This window comes from Daphnia pulicaria, chromosome 9 (assembly GCF_021234035.1).
Source record: "Daphnia pulicaria isolate SC F1-1A chromosome 9, SC_F0-13Bv2, whole genome shotgun sequence".
NCBI classification, from domain to species: Eukaryota; Metazoa; Arthropoda; class Branchiopoda; order Diplostraca; family Daphniidae; genus Daphnia; species Daphnia pulicaria.
In genome coordinates this window covers 1,495,911-1,515,208 of record NC_060921.1, presented here as the reverse complement: position 1 = coordinate 1,515,208, position 19,298 = coordinate 1,495,911, and the positions used below count along the sequence as shown (strand labels likewise).

Below are 19,298 nucleotides of genomic sequence, written 5' to 3'. Positions count from 1 at the left end.
AAATTTATTTCCCGCATTTTCCAGTGAAATCGTCACCTGCCAAAATCATTTAAAAAAAAAACATTTTTAACATTTTTATGAAAATAAATTTTTTTTGTTTTATGTTTGGAATTTCGAAATATTTTATTTTATGAAAATTTTCTTTTGGCTTGGCGCTTAGTGTACACACAACTTCCTTTTTTCTTTTTCTTTCGTGTGTTACGAAAAAAGAGAAGTTGCTCCTGGCTAAGAAATAACGCCGCCCGCCATTCTCCTCCGCTCGTTTTTTTTCTTTTTCTTTCCACGTTCGTTCGTTGGTTGTTGCGTGTGTTGTTGAGTCTATTGCTGGATAGGAGGAGGAGGAGTGGTAAAGGAGAGGTGGGGGGGGAAAGGCGAAAACCCGGAGCGCTTCGCCGTGTGTCCATTATCAACCAGTTGCTCCTAGGTGCCAGGTGTGTTCTCTCTCCACTCTTCATCCACTTTAATTTTAATTCAAAAAGTGATTTTTTTTTTTTTTAAATTCATTTCAAATTTAAAACGTAGTGGCCGTGTGCATCTTTTTCCCCGTGTGTCTCTTTCGATTGTGTTAGGAATTTGGTTATTGAAAAGGCGCGGTTGGAGACAACTCAACTTGACCGAAATCTAAACAGCAGGTAAGAGACGACAAGCCCAGAAAATTCCATCCCTAAATTTCGAATTAATAATAATAACCCGGGAATAATAGAAAAAAAAGAAAAAATTCAAATTATTTTTGCCGTTGGCGACACCTTACCCCCAGCGTTTAGTTATATATTACACAAAAGGAATGTGTGTATGTGTGTGTGTGTGTGTGGGGGGGGGGGGGTGAAAGTTATAGACTAAAGAAAATTGACGTAAGAAAAAACACTCTAGGCGCCTCTCTCTCTCCCCCACAGAAAAGAGAAAAGAGATATACGTACCACCACCACCACCTAGTTGAATAATATCCCCCCTTTATTTTCTAGCTAAGCTAGAACCAAATTCTTTTTATTTTATTCTTCTCTTACCTTCGCAATGCTATAAAAAGACCGTGGGATTTTCTCCGATCAGCTCCCCACACCCTTTTTGTTTCTCTTTCTCTCTTTGCCTGGCTCCTTTTTCTATAGGTGTCCCTCAAAAATAGAAATCGAAAGCTGCTGAGGCCAGAGAAAAAGACACACGCTCTTGTATAGTACGTCTCTAACATTGGCATGCATTCCTCTTTGTGTGTCGAACGCGCTTTCACGTCTCTCTTTATCATATGCTAATCAAGCACCGCAAAAAATTGTGTTTCATTCAATTCTAATTGTAAAAAGAAAAATTTAGACACACAAAGTGACGGTCCGAGGAATTGTGTTGTTGTTTTCTCAATTGACTGGAAATAAGACAGGTGAATAGACCAGCCGGAAAGAAATGCTGGACAAACGTATATAACATTGGATAGTATATACCAAACGCCGAAAAAGATTTCTCTTTTAGTATTTTTGAGTTTTTTCTGCCTGACGGGCTGTGAAGGCGTGAGTTGAGTGTCTGGCCACTTATATTTTTTGTTGGTTGGTTTGTTGGGTTTTGATTTCTTCATTTTTTTTTTTTTTTTTTGTAATTGATTTCCGCCTGCGCAAGTTTTTTGGTTGTTTTTTTACCCGAACGTTTGGGAAAGCTGATTGACCCGTGGCGTTTGTTTGCAGTTGAATTCGCTCCAATCGTAATAATCGCACACATGACCGACGGCGTCGTCTACATGCAACACGAGCGGCTGTGCTCACGACATCACTTTTTTTTTTGTCCAGGATAATTTTCTTGATCCCGTTTGGGGCAGACGATTGACTTTCACTGGGTGTTAATTTTTGTTTTTTCAAATTTTTTTGTTTGAATTCTTTTTTTGTATTTTTCCGCGTCGTCCCGTGAAATGAGATATTTTGTCGCCCGAGCAGACACACTAGGGGCTTAGGTTTAATTTTAGCTTATATAACCTACTACTAGATGTTGTCGCCCAGCTAAGAGACTCTGCTGCTGCTGTCGTCTGCTGCCAACTGTTTCTCCCATTTTCTCGTTGTTATTCCGCACTTCTTCTTCTGCTTTAGCCTTGTGCCTGTTTTCATCGTTTGCGGGCGTCTCCGTGTAGGCGACGACCATCTCTTCTCTCTTCTCTACTCCCGCGCGTGTAATTTCCCGATTCAAGGTTCCGCCGCCTGGATAAAGTTGCGCGTCTCGGCTGCGATTGGTGTGATGGTTGCGGCCATATACGGGAATGCCTCGCACACACATTCCTCCTTTCGTCTCTCTATTCAAACATTTTCTTTCTTTCTTCTTCTTCTTTCTCCAACATCAAATGTGAAATGGATGGAGAAACCATCTGATGGCGAAAGGTGTGCAGAGAAAGAAAAGGAAAATCTCGTCATATCATGTCGTAACATTTTTATTTGATTTTTACACGGGGGCTGCCTGGCTGGCACCGACCGGTACGGCAGAAGATATATACCAGACGGGCTGGGGGGGGAGATGCCTCGGGTTTTTTGGGTTGAGGCTTATTCTCTTGTATGTGTATATGAAAAGAATTTGAACCGCAGCCAAGTTAGAACACACAGGAGTTTTTCTTCCAATGTTATATAAAAGGAGCGCAGCATACGTACGTGTTTTGTGTGTGTGTATTTGGCCCGGAGCGGTTGGTATAGCTCGCGCTGATGAGGTTCAACAAGTCCCCAAGGTTATTATACACGTACCATCTTCTAGCATCTTCTTCTTGTAGAAGAGCATTCCCCAAGCAGAAACGGCCAGGAGCTCAGCAACCTACTACACCGGGAGGAGGAAGGTTAGATTCTCCTAACGTGATAGAGCCATGCATAAAGGACCCTGGGGCGGAATGTTCAAGGTGGGTGGAGGATTCAGCAGCAACAGCAGTTGTTGTTTCCCCTATCATCATCAGCCGAGAGTTTTCTGTTCCGACACACACACGAGAAAATCTTACCTGGAAAAAATTCTTAGTTAGTGAGGTGGAACATGTGATGATGACATAAGAACATACGTCAGATATGGACGAGGTTTAGTTCCGGCTGCCATTTTATGAATTTCAAGGTTTTTCCAAGGGTGGATGTCATTTGTTCCACCCCTGAAATTTCTGTTGGGTTGTTGTTGCAAAAGGCGAAATGAGTCATAACCGGAAGAGAATGATGTAACTAGCCAATACGCAGTGTGATGAGCTGAAAAAAATATTGTCTTCTGCGCGATGAAATGAGGAGGAAAAAAAGGGGGTCAACATTTTCTATTTTTTTTTCGGGTTTGTTTCACGGGTTATTATTACGACCGAGAGCAATAAACTAACGAGAAGTAGGTAACGACCCGTTTCGTCGTCGTCGTCTGTGTGTGTGTGTGACCATATCCACCCAAAACGGCCAACCAGCAGAGGTCGTTCATCCTCGAAAAAATCACCTGGCGGACGATTCCCACCTTAAAAACCGAAATGTTGTCCCGACTGGACGATCGTGACGTATTTTTTGGCCCGATCAAAAATGTCAATCTCGCCAGCTGTGTAAACTGTAAATCTTCAATTGTTCATTCAAAAAAATGAATTTGTTTTGTGATTCGCCTCTGGCGTCGATCGGAATTCTTTCGTCATTCCATTAGAAACTTGTTTGATCAAAGTTCAACGGACACGTTATATTAGAAACCGTGCCGCTCCCAATCAGACAGATGTCGGACGTAATCACACAAGCTAAAAATGGGTGCGGATAAACAACCGACAAAATGTGTGTGGGTCAATCACGCCGTTGTCAAAGGCTCCCGACACTCGTAATCACAATGAATTTTTTGAAAAATGTAACGGTTCAAAATGCGAGTTGAACAAAAGACAACAGAGGTCATTAGGTGCTATATATGTGTATAGTTTTGCATGTCGAACAAATAGCAAGGGCCTTTGTAATATCCTCGCCCAGGTTCTTCCTTATTTTCATTTCGACTCCGCAGGGCCCTGGGAATTTTTCACCCGAAAAAATAATCATCATCATCCAACAAAGTAGGTTAACTGTTGTAACATGTGTGTGTTTGTTGCAGCAGGGAGAGGTGTGTGTCGTTCGTTTGGATAATATATTTATCGGCGGGAGAGTACGGCGGCAGCAGGTTGAGACTGTCGGGCGGGAAACGGCCACGGGGATTAGGTCAAGCGGTCGACGACTAAAAATATTCAAAGAGATTTCAATAAATATCCAACAACAAAAGCTCAGCACCATTTGCGGTGTAGAAGAAGAAGATGTTATTTTTGTAAAATAAAAAATGGGGAAAAATTTATTTATTTTCATTTCCGCCAGCCCAGGTCGTGACCCACATATTTTGGCTAAACACAGCAGCAGCGACGAGCTGGAGAACGAAGAGAAAATCAAATTAAAAGGAGGGCACCGCGTCTTATTATATAAATTTTTGTCGACTCGACTGTGTTATTAGATTTTCACCGCCAGTCATCTCAAAAGTTAACCCAATCAATTTCCTTTCTTCTATCACACAATCGCACGGTCTATTTTCTCTGCAAATTGCGTTGCGAGGAAATGTGTACCAACCAACCAACCAGTTCGTTTATTCGTTTGAAAGTGTCATGAACTAGACCGGAACGGGTGAAATAATGATGAAATTGGGGTCCCCCTCTCTTCTTTTTATTTTATTTGAATCCATTTATTGGATCCGGAATAGAATTTTTATGATGGCACACACATGTATAACGTAGTCGCTATGGCTACATCGGAATTTGGCATCCCAAATTAGAGAATGATGTTGTTGTCGTTGTTGTTGTCTCCCCACGTCTCTGTTGTTTGTGTATTTCTGGCCAGCGGATGACAACGGCTACAGTAAATATAAGAGAGAGAGAGTCTAGCCGGCCAGGGTTTCTCTGCTGTTGGCCCGGATTCTCCTAGAAGATGGGGAAAAGCGTCTCGAGACACATATATAGACTCTCTCGTTTCAAAATGCTTTTGGCTGACTCCCGACACTCACCTCAACCGCAAATGGCCTAACTATAAATACCAAGTAGATAACTACACGTACTCTAGGTGCACCCCCCACCCTTTTGTGTGTGCTTGTTGCTGGACAATAAATTCTTCCTCCATTTTTGTTTAACAGCAAAATAAGAAAAAAAGGAACTGACCAAAAGTTTACGAGTTTTTGGACGCCGTAAAATATAACAAAACGAAATTTTCGTTTTACCCGACGGGTTTAATACCGAAATGGTGTCGCTCCTCTAACCGTCAGAGTCACGGGCGCCGATGCTGCCAAAGGGGCTGATTCATATTCGCTGGCAGGATTTCAAAATCGATCCCTAAAAAGGACTTTATCCGTTTTGTGTCAAATGTGCGGACATGCGTAATCGATGGAAATGTTTTCAATTGTTTTTTCTGTTTATTTTGTTTTCTGTTTGAAGTAGAGAAAATGACGTCATCGAGAAGTAGTTGTAGGCGATTGACGGTGGCCACCGCTTTGGTCTGCTGTTTGCTGGCCGGTTTGGCCGTCTCCCTGCCGGCCGGTGAGCTGGCCAACAGTCAGACCATGTCGAGCAGCTCGTCGGTTTCGGCTTCGTTTTCTTCGTCGTCGGTCCAGCAATCGGCCTCGGCTTCCGTCTCCTCCTCGGCCGACAAGAAACAATTGATTAAAACAACCACCACAACAACATCGACAACCACATCGACGACATCGACGACGACCGATGCGGCTCCCATCGTCATTCCTTTAGATGAAACGGAGAAGGAAGAAGCCCAGCCCGACTACCAGGAGCCTCAATCTCAACCGGAACCCGAGCCGGAGCCCAAACCCGAGCCGGAACCCGAACCCAAACCGGAACCCGAACCCGAGCCCGAGCCCAAACCCGAGCCCGAGCCCGAGCCCAAACCCGAGCCGGAGCCGGAGCCCAAACCCGAGCCCAAACCTGTCGAGCCTGTCGACACGGATGCCACCGATTTACAGGTAAAAATAAAATAATAAATCATCAGAAATTCAATCTGAGAAATCGACGAAAAATTGATACCCGTCGTCCATTTTTTTATAACCAGAATTTACAGAAACCCAAGGAGGAGATTCCAGTGCTGAAACCCGTGGAGGAAACCAAGGCCGACGTGGAGGAGGAATCCAACGACAACAGCATCCAGCAGCAGCACTCTGCCCGGCCAGCGGCAGAAAATCGAGGTAACCAAATTCATCATTTCATTTCTAATATTTTTTAATTCCCATAAAAGGCGATAGTATATAAATACAGAAAGAGAATGTGCAATATAACCTCAAAAAATAAAAAAGGTGCGTGAGAGATAAAGAAACGAGGGCGGCCCAGCAATACGATAAGTATTACGCACCGTGCGCAATAACCAATAAAATTGGATATCTCGGCGGAACAAAAAAATCTTAGGAAACTGCTGGCCGTGTGAAGGTGTGGCCGGCGGCCAATAATATTATTATCTACCTCCCTACAGACGCAACACAAAAAACTTAACTGCCCGTGTAGAGCTCTACGTACCATTTTCACTTTTTTCGTTCGTTCGTGATTTTCTCACGATTATAAAAAAACGCAAATCTTTCGGTCGTTTGTTCCAGCCACTTTTTTTTTTCTCTTTCGTCTTTGACGTCATCAGCGTCCGATTGTTGTGTGTGTGTCACACGCAACGTTCGATGAGTCGCTCGCCAGATTTTGTTTCTAATTCAAATGTAACGGGAGAAAGAAAAATCATTTCAAAGAGAAAATGCCGAGAGAGAAAAAAAGAGAAAGTCGCTGCTGGGTAGAGATTGATGAGGTGGATGTTTTATATGTACACCTGTGCGGCGCAATCTGAGAAGAAGGGCCGGGGTTACCGTGTGTGTCGGGCGGCCCCCCTTCTTTTATAAATATAATGGCTCCCCTCTCTCCTTTTTGGCGTGATGGGCAAAAGAAGAAGAAGAAGATGAGGAGGAGGTGACCTACTTGGCCATCAAGGACGCTTTCGTGCACGACGGCCAAGATGGCGGCCAAGAAATGGAAGGCAACGCTGATTTGGTGATGGCGGGTTATCGGCCGGATCACCTCCAGGTCGACTGGAATGACATGATGGTGGGAGACGGGCCGGCGGCCATGCAATCGATTGACGACGATGAAGATGATGACGAAGAGGATGAAGATGATGATGGTGAAGAAGAGGCCACGGCGGCCGCCACCAAAACGGTGAAACACGTCAAGATTGAGAAAGACGATCACCACAAGAGTGGCGGGCACACGGCCCAGCAGAACACGGCCGACGACCAAGATGACGACGACGACGAAGATGATGACGACGACCAAGAGGAATCGGCTCACCACCGACAGGTGGCGGCGGCGCCCGTCGTGGAGGACACGACGTACGAAATGGAAGATGACGACGACGATCACGCCTCATCCAGTCCTCATCCGACATCCATGACCAATCACCATGACGACGACGACGACGACGATGATGATGATTACGATGAAGCGACGGAAGGTTAGAAGCCAGCACGATTGCACGATCGCAACCCCCACAAATCAAACCGAAATGAATTTTTCGAATTTTTCGGTTTTTCCCGCGCGCGGGCGCGCGTGTGTTTGAATAGCGGCTCGAATTCAATTTAGCTTGTGATAGGAAGATTGCGCATGGATTGTGAGAGCATGTTTTTTTTGCCTGATTTGTTAATTCTTTCGAAGATGATTAACTCATTAAAATTAAAAAATTTAATTTTGTTTTTATTTTAGAACCTCATTCGAGCGGATCGACGATGATGGCCTCTGCGATGGCGCTGATCCTGTCGGCTGTCGTGACCCGATTGCTGGCTTAAATCAATCAATTTAAAAAAAAAAAAAAAATTAAGCAAATCAACCAAACAAAATATTTTTTAGATATTATAAAAAACAAAAATCCTCCGTTTCATTTTTGTTTTCCCGATTGTTTTTTTGTTTTTATTTTTCACGACCCGAGTCTCAATCAAATCTCTAATCCCCCCTCTCTTTTCTTTTGATTCAATCACGTTTTTCAATAATCCTGCTATAATACCATTACGTATGTCACAAGACAGCAAACGTGCCCCCCTCATTTTTTTATCTATCCCCCCTCCCGAAAAAAATCCCGCTAAACAAATTCGTGTTTTATTTGATAATTATTATTATATCTGACTCGTTTGTATTCATCTTTCCTCCCAGTGCCTGCAGTGATTTTAAAAAACCTGCTAAAAAAAAACAAAAAATTTGAATGCTTTTTGGTTTTCCCCGTTCTGATTTTGAATTTAGAAACGAAAAAACATTCACGTCAAGTTGAAAGTTTTTTTTTTTCAAAATGGGAAAAAAAGGAAGAAGGAGAAAACAACCCACACGAAGAAGAAAAAAATAAAAGATTGACGATGCAGACCTGTACAGTTACGCAAATGGATATCGGCTACTAAAAAAAAAAAATAAAAATTTGAATTTTTGTGTTTTTTAAAATTCAATTGTTATACCCCTCCCCTCCCCCTCCGGTGGCGAATCCAAATGCGACTGCATCTTCTCCTTTTAGTTTTTTATTACGAGACAAATATAAAACAATAAAAAATACCATGTACAATATAACATCTATTTGGGTATCGAATAATAAATTCTTTTAGATGAGTATCCCTCCTCAAAAAACCAAACTGACTTGTGTGATTTGTTCTTTTCTTTTATTATATTTTTACTTTAAAATTTAATTTTTGGCTAGAGTGAATTTCAATCAGCAGAGGTGGGGCTCACGATCATCAGTTTCTTGGTGGCCTCCTTGTCGGTGAGCTCGACCGTGTTCAACCTCCATTCCGGCTGGCTGGGCGGATTTCTCGAGGCATCGAAGGTCATGAATCCCGAACTCTTGGGCCCTCTGACTGAAACTTGAAAATGGGCCTGAAGGCCATCGCAAAAGTTTGTTCGTGTATCGCCCAAATCGATGCTGCCAACGAGAACAGGTTCGCCCAGGACGGTGGTGGCAGCCTTGCTGGCCAAAAGTTCTTTGATGGCCAACTCAAAGTAGGCTGATTTTTTTATGGACGATTCAATTTTCCAGCGGAAGACACTGGCAGAACCCAAAGCGAAAAATCCTCCAATCACTGCTATCTTGCCAAGAGTTCTATTCGTCACCATCTTTGTGTCTTTCTGTTTGAAAAGCAAAACGTGAGAAACCCAAGTAGTTATTTAGGCAAATCCAATTGTTTGAGTACCTTTCAGTCTCGTACTTGAATGCAATTGGTCAGCGGGTCATCCCACAGTCATTGAGGTATATACCTATTTAATCGTAGAAAGAACTATTAATGATTTATTTGTCTGAATTAAGATACTCTACTAAGTTGAAGCTAAAACTTATGGCCATTCTGTTTCAATTGTCTGAATAACAGGTTGAATATGATATTTAGTGAAGTAGTAAAAAATGATTTTAGAAAGGGTGAAAATCGTTCAAACTGACCACACCCAATGCAAGGTCATACATTCCTGCAACAAGTTGTGCGAGTATAGGCGAATCTTAATCGATAATCACCATTACATTTGGTTTTGCAGCTTAGTCGACCTGCACGTTTTCTTTCCAACCCCCGTGTGTCTAATGCAAAATGTTTATTACCTTTGTGAAATCCTGAGAACAGACTGTATGATCTTGGTAAAGAAAACCTCGACTTTCTTTTTATGGCGTCCTAAATGAAGAAACTGTTTTAGTTAATCAATTAAAATACTTTTGGAATTCTAGTTTACCTATTTAACTCGAATCTCCGGTGTTATTCAGTCTGTTTGTTTTCTTTCCCGTTTCTGCCAGGCGCTGCCATCTGGCGGTAAAGATGGCAACTTTGATCTGAGAATTGTTTTGTTGTGCTTACTGTACAAAAAACATGAGGGTGCGATTCATCGATTCAAAGACAAGGACACGAGTACCACGCAAACAGAATAGGAATAACAATAAGACGCCGAAAGAATAGGGACAGACGTACGACGCCACAAGGTTCGACAACAGACAAGATAAATTGGATTGATTTCTCGACTGTGCTGTCTCACCCAGTCTAACCGGTAATTGAATTCAGGCGGAAAGAATCGTCTCTTTTCCCTTTTCATTTGTTAGTTTACTCAAACTAATTTCACGTTACTTGTTACGGAAATTCGTGTGAACGAAGTTATTCACAAGTATCATCGCCGTATCATATTTTAAATAAGTTAAGCGTAGTGTATTGTATTTATTGTGAGTATTGTGTCAAGTGTCATGCAAGCTTTTCGTGGCATTAATGTGTGACGATGGTAGGCCTCTCTAGCTGGGTAGATCTGAAGCAGATCAACAAGAATTGTTTTGAAACTTTGATTGTGCCCCGGAGGTTGAAACGTAAAAGCTCCGGGTTCACAAGTGACTGGCACGTCGACACAAACAACAACAACAAACGGGATTGGAGCGAGAAATGAAAACAAGAAATAACACACAGAGATGGGTGGGGCTGGCTATTGGGCAAATATTTTAAAATAAGAAATGGCCGAATGCGTCATTGCCTATCCGGTATTTAACATCGGTAAAATGTACTCGAGCCGAATCGAAAAATTTCTCCGGAATTCTCAAATTTTCCCAGTTTCAGATCGGGTCAATTCTTCAGCATCAATTGAATTTATTCTTGTAACGCCGCGGATGCAAAAACGGATTGACCTTTCTGGATTCGTCGAAACGAGATCAAAGTTCCGTCATTTGTGAGACGGGCGGGGAGAGGAGGAGGTTGTGATGGGCAGGAATGCTGCGAATGGTAATCAGATAGGAGGGCCGGCAACAGAAACAACAACCCAAAGTTGTTGCGGTGAAGATGAAAATTTGGGAATCGCGGGAGCTCCTGCCTTGTGATCGATCGTGTCGTCGTGAGTCTGTCTGTTTCGTCCGTCGTGAGTCTGTGGTGTCACCGAGCATCGTCAGCCACCCAAACCAACCGGCCACTCTCATCTGCTGCCTTATCGAAGCCACAAGGGGGAGGGCGGTGGGTGGATGAGATGATGTTTGTTGTTTGTTTGTTTTCTGAAACTGTTAGTGAGTGACGGGCAGACGATGGCTCAATAGATATCGTCCAGGATTGCCTCCAGGATCCGCCAGGAGACGTTGTCGTACGTGCACAAATTATTTCATAGGCGCCGAAAATTGTTATTCGTGCCGCCGCCAGCTCTTCCTCATACCAACAATCCGCCAGCCCAACCTCCTAGTCCTAGACCGGATGCGAATTGGCATGTCAGCCTTTTCTTTTCTGGTTCCCCTTGGGCGTGTTGAAAAATTAAAAAATCCGAAGCAAATAGAAATTTCTTGTCTCTCCTCCGCCCTGGTGATGTCTGATGTGACGATGATTCGCAGAGGCAGCGGACAGAGTCAAACGCCAACTGGTTTTACCTACCTAACGGTTTTCCTTCCCTTTCTCTTGTTATTAACTTAATATGATATTTATTCTCCATTGTTCTCCATTACTTTTGGTCTTGCAGTCGTATCTTCTCTCACTTTGAAGTTGTTGAACGGCGATTCCCCTACGCAGTACTCGCGAGTATTGAGTAAACTGGGCACGAGATCGCATCGGCGGCCTCTAGTTTCTATTTGTCGTTCCACTTTTGCACTTGGTTTCAATTTTGGCCGCTAGATGACGCGCACGTCACTGTTCGAAAAAGAAATGCAGACGGCTCCCGCCCACCCAATCCCGTCCTCTGTGGTGCCAGTGCCAGCCCCTACGACGCAATAAGCAACCTTGGGAAGAACCATCAGTAGTGGCAGGGACTCGGCGATGAATGTTGTCGTACCGTTTTCTGCTGTCGAGTGTTTTCGTCCACACGTCGCATTCTTGAGTTTTTGTATCTCGGTCGTCGTCTGATTCGAGTCTGATTTTGTTTTCGTCTTTCTAGGCGTCCTCAAAAGTTGTTTGGGCATTTAGAACGACCCCAGTGGAAGCCAATAATTATCCGTACGAAAGTGCTTCGTTTTCTGCACAGTGTCGTCGTGTGTGCTGCCAGAGAGAAACTGGAAAGATTATTGGGCAGTTTCCTAATAAAGTGAAATGGTGTTGTAGTGTGTGTGTGTGTGAAAAGTGTGGTGCATCAAAACCTCGTCGTTCCCCTATCCACACAACACGCAGAGAGAGAGACAGACAACAGTGTGGCGGCCATCTTTTGCGTCGTGACTTTTTCGTCTGGACGTCTCGATTCGTTTATTGGTCGCGAAAGAAAAAGTTGTGTCTGAAAGTCGGCCAGATTTTGTTGCCTTTTTGGTGATGAATTGCGTGTTGGATTGGCCGGGTTGCGGCGAGAGAAACAACACCGACACGGCATCGTGAACCGTTGGATATTGACCAGTGTGTCTGGGACGGGGCAGCGGTGGCGCTAGCTGTCACTGAAGGTATGAACCATCAAAAATGCGTGTTGTTTCCCCTCTTGCCTTTTATTTACGCACCGCAGACATTGTACGGGAAACGTGCGTCGCATTAAACCGTGACCTCTAGCGGCCTTTTGAAAATAATTCAGTCTGGGTTTGACGTTATGACGTCACATCCCACACCGCCAATTCCCACCGTCCTTCGTGGACGCACTCGAACGTCGAGTGGTGGGGTGGTGGTAGGGGGTGGGATCGATAGAAGAATAAGCAGCTAGAGGGGGGGGGGGGTGTGCGCCACTGACGTCACACGACGACTAGCGAAACCACGCCCACGATCGAGTTGGGCGGAGGCGTGGCTCATTTTCGAAAAAGACAAAACCAGACGATGAGTCGCTACGACGCCATTTCATAGCCGTCGTCGTCTAAATTTAGACGGCGCCCTCATCTAACCGTAACTGGCGTGAAACTTGAAATCTTTTCTTCTTCTTCTTCTTCTTCTTCTTCTTCTTCTTCTCAACATTGGACGGGAGCAACTAGGGGAGGAATTCAGTTTAAAAAAACTGGATGGCTCGTGACGGAAATTGTGAATGAGGTTGACGGCAGCCGCTTTGAATCGTTTCGAATGAAAACATTTTTTCAAAAAAGTTTCGTCGGTCGGTGCGGAAGAAAGAAACGGGACGAGACCGCCCGCACGAATTCACGCACTTATTTGTTTGTTTGCTATTTTACGAGCGTCATTAGATAATACGATAAAGTGGAAATGGTCCGTCGTTGTTGTTTATTGGCGAGGGGCAGACAATCATTTTTTTTTTTTTCAGTTATTGGATTTGGTCGATCCGTTTGTACCCATTTAATTCACTTGTCCCATTTTCAGTTCCCCGTTTTAATTTCATTTGTGCGACGTGGAAATATTTCTGGATTTTCCCCCCGCCAGTTGTTTGACTGAGATAGGGATGAGGCGCTAGTCGGTGGGTGGCATGGCGTTTTGTGGTCGTTGCCTCGTAACGTCATGGACAAAACAAAACGAAACAAACAAAATTCTAATATTAATAACAAAAAATGACGAAAAAGAACAAAAACGAGAATCTTTGATTGGAATTTCATTTTTTTCTTTTCTTTAATTTTGTTCATTTTTTTCAATTTTGGATTTCTCGTTTGGGCATATTTTTGAAATTGTCCGCGAGTTGTTTTGATGCGCCAGCCGGCCGACGAGGGCAATGAACTCGACGAGTCTGGCGATTTTTTTCCCCATTGAAGCGAGAAAGAAAAAGGAAGATGCAACCCATAAAAGTTTCTTCTTTCTTTGATCAAAGTCAAATTCAGTGGCCAGGAATTTCGTGCTTTCGGACCCCCATTTGTTGTTTAATATTCCAAAATGAGTTTTGACGATCCTTTGTTTTTCGGCCATTTCTCCTGGTCGATTTCGCGTTTGGGATTGAATGTTTTTCTGACAGTGTGTTGGTCTAAGAATAAAATGAAAACGGACCAGATGTGTGGTGGTGTCACGCGGGATGAATGGAATGTCGTCGCTATGACTCGCGGGTGGAACGTAAAAGAGTCACGAGCAGTTCGTTTGAAGGTCGGCCTCTGAAGGAGGAAACGGCCAAAATGAAGACGGTCGCTCCTTCCATTTTAAAATGAATATTCCGTCTCTTCTTTTTAAAACAACCAAACCAAACAAACAATCGGTCGTTGAACCTGTCGGTTTGCGTTTGCTACACGTGACGGACCTCTTTCTTTATTTTTCGCCCATTTCAGAGTTAATTCAATTGAAAATCCAACAGCAATTCCATTTCCCAATGGATTTCTTTCTTTCTTCCTTTCAAAAGCGGCCGTTCTCTCTTAAAATACAACGCACAGTTGATTTCCATCTGTCTGATAAACATGTTTGCTTCGATACTACGTAGTGGTAATGATAATGACCGGTTCAAAGTCTACCTGCACACGTGGATTGTTCTCCGACAAACGATGGGAATTTTGATTTCATTGTGAACGATTGACGTTTCATTCAAGTTTTTTTTTTAAATGAATGTTTTTCCTTGTTTTCAGGTTTGAAGGCGAGTGGATACGATGGATACCGGTTGACTTGAAATCCTTGCCCACCACCACCACCACCACCTACTAAAGAGGAATATCAAAAGGTGAAGAAGAAGAAGAAGAAAAGTGCCAGTGCAAATTACGTGAACTGACAGACAAAATGGTCGTTGACGATCGGATAACCAACGATCCGGATCGGTTGATTGGCGGCTCGTTTCGTCAAGTCGATCGCAGAACATGTCCTGCATTAAGGAGTCGACGACGAGGAGGCTTTTTCCTGGCCATCCTTGTCGTTTTCGTGATCTTTCTCGACGTGACTGGAGCCACTTCTCTCGGCCTGGCTCTACCGGCCCTTCCCAGTTCGTCCATCGACGCCTATCAGCCTCTCAGGGAGAAAGAGAGTAAGTCTTCTTTGACGTCACATCTTGTTCCACGGTTGGTAGTCGCAACGAGAAAGTCAACAAACGTCGTCGTCACATCCGCTCTCATTATCGTCCTGGAGTTGAACACAACAAAACACGCACATGCGTGACGTCACTGACGACATAGTCAGGTGTCGGGGCGAACCGTACCGAGTCGACTGGGACTCGGTGGATTTCTATAACCAGAATCATCAACAGCCTCAGTTTCAAATGTTTTCATCCAGGGTGATGAGATGAGAAATGTTTAATAGATTTGATTTGACATTTCGGTCAAAAAGGGGAAGAATTAAATTCCTGACCGCTGGGTCATTTTACGAAATTTGAACTTTTCATCTCTTATTGTTTAGAACTTTTAATCCATTTAACTGGCGCCGAGATGATTCCGATTCGAAGCTGATGGGGCAATGATGAGGGGGGATGCGATTTTGTGGTGTGCAATTTAAGCGGCGCACGTTCGTTGGGTTCACGCCCACCGAGTGTTTTTGAAATATTTTGTGTAACCAATTGTTCTCGTTTCGACCAGTTTGTCCCAGTATCGAAGTGCGGAACGGCCCCCAACAATTTTCGGAATTGGAGGGCTGCCGAGTGGTGGAAGGTTTCCTTCACATTGTTTTGATGGAAAATTTGGACTTTGCCAGCGATTTGAATAATCGCAGCTTCCCGGCCTTGCGGGAAATCACGGGCTATTTGCTCTTTTACCGCGTCTTCGGCCTACGCTCCATCGGCCAACTGTTTCCCAATTTGGCCGTCATCCGCGGCCAGCAGCTCCTTTTCGATTTCTCATTCGTCGTTTATGAACTCATGCAACTACAGGTACGTTCATTTTCTTTGGTTAATTTGGGGTTTCTTGTTGATATGTCGTGTCGATTTCTCTGTTTTAACATTTGCGTGATTCTCGGATTCACCCAACAGGAAATTGGACTGAAATCGTTGGCGGAACTGCAGCGCGGGTCCGTCCTCATTGAGAAAAATCCAAATCTCTGCTACGTGGAATCGATCGATTGGGGCCGAATTGGTCATTCCGGCCGCCTCAATCATTTCATCCAGGTCATTATTTACGTTGTTTGAATTCTGTCGACGGTTTTTCGTCATTCTTTCGCCTTAAGTGGAAGTGTGTGTCTTTTGTTTGCGTGACACTCGTGTTGTTTGTTGGTCATGGAAGGGAATCGGGACAACCGGTTTTCGTGTTTGTTTGGCTGTTTTGTTTCATTTGCAAAGGAGAGAATGAGATTGAGCCCAGCCCAGAATATGACCAAATGCCATCTAGTGTGGCTCAAGGAATGTGAGAGCGAGTTTGCGCCTCCTCGTTTCATCCGGAATTTCGAAAATGCGAATGGATGAAACTGGAAGATGAAGGAGCCGAGTCGGGCAACGGATGTCGAATATCTTCGACTTTTCCGGTCTCGCGTAACTCCGGCATCGAATACTCCCGGCGGAGACGCTTGGCCGTCCAGCAGATTCTGTTCTGTTCGGGACGGCAGTGTCTTGTTCTTGACTTATTTGTTGATCTCATTTTTCATTTGCTTTGTGTTCTGTTATTTACAGGGTAATAAAAGGGCCAGCGAATGTCCGAAATGTCAGGATCGTTGTCCAGCCGGTGGAGATGGTCGCAGACTTTGTTGGAACAACGACGACTGCCAGAAAGGTCAGTTTTTCTTGCGGTTTCTTGTCACGCCATTTCCCATGATGAATGAATGAATCATGCGCCGCTCTATCCGAGTTATTAGTGCGTTTAATTGAATCCCCCCCTCCCAGTTGCCGCCGAAAACAGTTAAGGAAGAAACCAGTTGGTCGAGTCGCGCGTTCAGGGCAGGCCAACAACATGGACAAACAAAAATAAATCAACAACACGAGGATTCGAAAAGACGATAAGGCTCGAGGGGCATTTGCTGTTTTGCCTTGAGTATCAGGGGGGAAATTGAATGCCAAAAAAAGTTGTCGAGATGATTGTCAAATCGAGTTGTTGTGGCAAAGCCTTGGCACTGCCAGCGGCCATGACTTGGATTTCTCCTTCCTCTTGTTGTTGTTGTTGTTGTTCTGCTTTTTTTTATTTTTTATTTTTTGGAATTCCTTGCGCAAAGAAAGAAAAACAACAGCGAGAGAAAGGAGTAGGGGGGATAAATGAAAAGAAAAAGGTTCGACGACGGCGGCGACATCCGGAGACGAGAGTTCCAATCTTTTGGAGACACCACCAACTTGGATCGATAAGTTTCTAACCCAAATACGAGCTGCTGATTCATCTGGCGAGTGAGCGAGCGAGCGAGCGACTTGCCCTTTAAACTGAGGAGATCATTAAAAAGGGCGACTCTGAATGGCAACAACTTTGAGTCTCTGGATTATTATTGACTTGTTGTTTTAAGTTTCGAAATATTTCGGCGATAGGAAAAGATAATGAAATCATCGTCTGTTGGGGGGACGGAACGAGAAATGGCAATCATTTCACTCGGTCGCTGTTGTGTCCTTAAATGGTTGGTGAGTAACGGGAGTCTCTTTGGTCGCCAGTTTATCGACGACGGGCCATTGGATTTTTTTTTTTTTTAAATCGGTGGGGCGTGACATATCATTTTTCATTCGTTTTTCCGATTACTTTATTTATTTTTAATTTTGGCTTAATTGAAAATTTTGAAATTTAAAAAGGATCTTTGGTGTTGATTTGTTGATAGTTTGCGACCAATGCGGTCAAGGCGTCAGCGGAGCGTGCAGCGTGATGACGAGGGATGTTGGGCGTCCGTCCGAAATGCGCTGCTGTCACGAGGAGTGCGCTGGTGGCTGCAGTGGCGGTCAGAGCAACCAGTGCGACGTTTGCAAACACGTCATCCACAACGACGAATGCCGATCCGTCTGTCCTCCTGGCCATTACTTGGTAAGAATTTTTCACCTCCACATCTTGCAGGAAACTTTCTCTCTTGGCCTCTTTCATTGGACGTGTTCTAGTTTCGAATTGCGGACCGGGCGGCGCACTTGATCCGCCGTCGCCAATTGGTTGTTTAACTATCTGTTCCTATTCAATTACATTCAAACGATCAAACACACACGAGCTGCTCTTTCCTGTGCACGTCGACCAGTTTGGAAGGGAATCCAATCGTCGCCAATTTCATTTGAAAAACATTTTCTTCTTTTCTTGTCTTGTGTTTAGTTTATGAAGCGGCGATGCGTCACTGACGTCGAGTGCATCACCATGCTACCCCCACGCCAATCTGTCCAGGAATATCCGTACGTCAAAAAGAATTGGAAGGTCTTTGCTGAGTCGGGGGAATGCATCTTGGTAAGTAATGGAATTTCCGGCTGTGAATTCTTGTGATGCATTAAAACTATTGCATAGAATTGATTGATTAATTGTTTAATGACCATTCATTTTAATCCAGGAATGTCCGCCAGGCTTTCAGGAAAAAAAAATAGATCACAATGATACTCTACATTATTTTACCTGCGTTCCCTGTCAAGGTAAATTTCTCCATTGATTTATTGACTGGAACTTTCCTCAATTTCTCCTCATTTTCTGATTTCGATCAGGTCCTTGTCCCAAGGTGTGCAAGGGATTGTTCGTTAGCAACATCGAAACGGTCCAAAAGTTGCGGGGATGCACAACAATCGATGGCGACCTGGAAATGCAGATCAAAGGAGGCGACAACATCATCCAGGAACTGGAAAGGAGTCTCGGCAGCATCGAAGTGATTAAAGGAGTTCTCAAAATCACGCGCTCCTTTCCCATCTTGTCGCTCAGTTTCTTCAAGAGTCTCAGGAACATTACCGGAAAACCGGAAACGATACATTCCAGTGGGAGCAAAAATTTTGACGACGAGTAAGTGCCTTGTGGCCCATCTGAATATTTCAATATTTTAAATTCCTTAATTTATTTTTTTTCCCAGATACGCGTTGACTGTTCAGGACAATCAAAATTTGCAGCAGCTGTGGCCCAAGACGCAGAATTTGACAATCTATAAAAAGATGTTGTTCCATTTCAATCCCAAGTTGTGTTTGAATTTAATCGAAGAACTCGTCAACTCAAGTACCGTTCCAGGAACTTTGGCGTTTAAGCACTCGGACGTGGACATTTCACCTTGGTCCAATGGCGATAAGGCTACGTGTGACGAACAAGTTCTAAACGTCACTATTGTTAATAAGTCGGACAAAAGCATGCAATTAAGCTGGAATAATTTCAGAGCTACATTGGCTGACAAACGTCAGTTATTAGGTTATGTAATCTCATACATTGAGGCGCCTTATAAAAACGTCTCTTATTTTGACCGTCGTGACGCTTGCGGTGGTGATGGGTATGTTCACCATTATCGTTCATATCGTTTTTCATGAATTATCAATTTTCTTTTTGTTAGATGGACTACAATTGATGTCGCTGCTAATCATGAAGCTGAACCCGAAGAGAACGAAATGAACATTATTACTTATCTCAAGCCTTACACTCAATACGCCATCTATGTACAGACGTACACAGTAGCGCCCCAACAAACTGGCAAACGAATTGGCGCACGTAGTCCAATATTATACGAAAGAACAAGTCCAGCAGGTAAATAAGTCATCATGCATGTATTCAATC

At 43.8% G+C, this 19,298-nt stretch overlaps 3 protein-coding genes across 9 annotated transcripts in view; 2 read left to right on the top strand and 1 right to left on the bottom strand.

The window, feature by feature from the left end:
* Positions 1-392: 392 nt before the first annotated feature.
* On the top strand, positions 393-7,778 carry LOC124313097 (clumping factor B-like). 5 transcript variants are annotated; one of them, XM_046777821.1, is made up of 6 exons: positions 393-431; positions 570-632; positions 5,384-5,919; positions 6,006-6,138; positions 6,870-7,436; positions 7,685-7,778. In XM_046777821.1, exons 3-6 carry the CDS (start codon positions 5,389-5,391, stop codon positions 7,765-7,767), a joined length of 1,314 nt encoding a protein of 437 aa, XP_046633777.1. In that variant the 5' UTR covers positions 393-431; positions 570-632; positions 5,384-5,388; the 3' UTR covers positions 7,768-7,778. The 5 variants fall into 5 exon arrangements, with proteins under 5 accessions (XP_046633777.1, XP_046633782.1, XP_046633781.1 ...); XM_046777826.1 differs by lacking the exon at positions 393-431 and having other exon boundaries at positions 498-632; positions 6,882-7,436; XM_046777825.1 differs by lacking the exon at positions 393-431 and having other exon boundaries at positions 498-632; positions 6,879-7,436.
* Positions 7,779-8,513: 735 nt separating this feature from the next.
* On the bottom strand, positions 8,514-10,585 carry LOC124313472. Of its 2 annotated transcripts, XR_006910695.1 has the most exons (4): positions 9,671-10,585; positions 9,543-9,612; positions 9,148-9,211; positions 9,067-9,082 (listed from the first exon to the last, which is right to left on the bottom strand). XR_006910695.1 is itself a non-coding variant. In XM_046778416.1 (2 exons), exon 2 carries the CDS (start codon positions 9,068-9,070, stop codon positions 8,666-8,668), a length of 405 nt encoding a protein of 134 aa, XP_046634372.1. In that variant the 5' UTR covers positions 9,071-9,082; positions 9,148-9,231; the 3' UTR covers positions 8,514-8,665. The 2 variants fall into 2 exon arrangements, 1 of the variants encoding a protein (XP_046634372.1); XM_046778416.1 differs by lacking the exons at positions 9,543-9,612; positions 9,671-10,585 and having other exon boundaries at positions 8,514-9,082; positions 9,148-9,231.
* An 899-nt stretch (positions 10,586-11,484) lies between these two features.
* The window catches only part of LOC124312793 (insulin-like peptide receptor), a 26,102-nt gene continuing 18,288 nt past the window's right edge, over positions 11,485-19,298 (top strand). The window contains exons 1-11 of one of the 2 annotated variants that reach the window (XM_046777257.1): positions 11,485-12,308; positions 14,334-14,722; positions 15,267-15,556; positions 15,656-15,790; positions 16,289-16,388; positions 17,407-17,606; positions 17,880-18,008; positions 18,109-18,187; positions 18,257-18,545; positions 18,613-19,017; positions 19,078-19,268. In XM_046777257.1, the coding sequence (XP_046633213.1) occupies positions 14,482-14,722; positions 15,267-15,556; positions 15,656-15,790; positions 16,289-16,388; positions 17,407-17,606; positions 17,880-18,008; positions 18,109-18,187; positions 18,257-18,545; positions 18,613-19,017; positions 19,078-19,268 (2,059 nt within the window). In that variant the 5' untranslated portion in view covers positions 11,485-12,308; positions 14,334-14,481. The remainder of the gene's footprint in view (positions 12,309-14,333; positions 14,723-15,266; positions 15,557-15,655; positions 15,791-16,288; positions 16,389-17,406; positions 17,607-17,879; positions 18,009-18,108; positions 18,188-18,256; positions 18,546-18,612; positions 19,018-19,077; positions 19,269-19,298) is intronic. The other variant, XM_046777256.1, reaches the window with a different exon arrangement.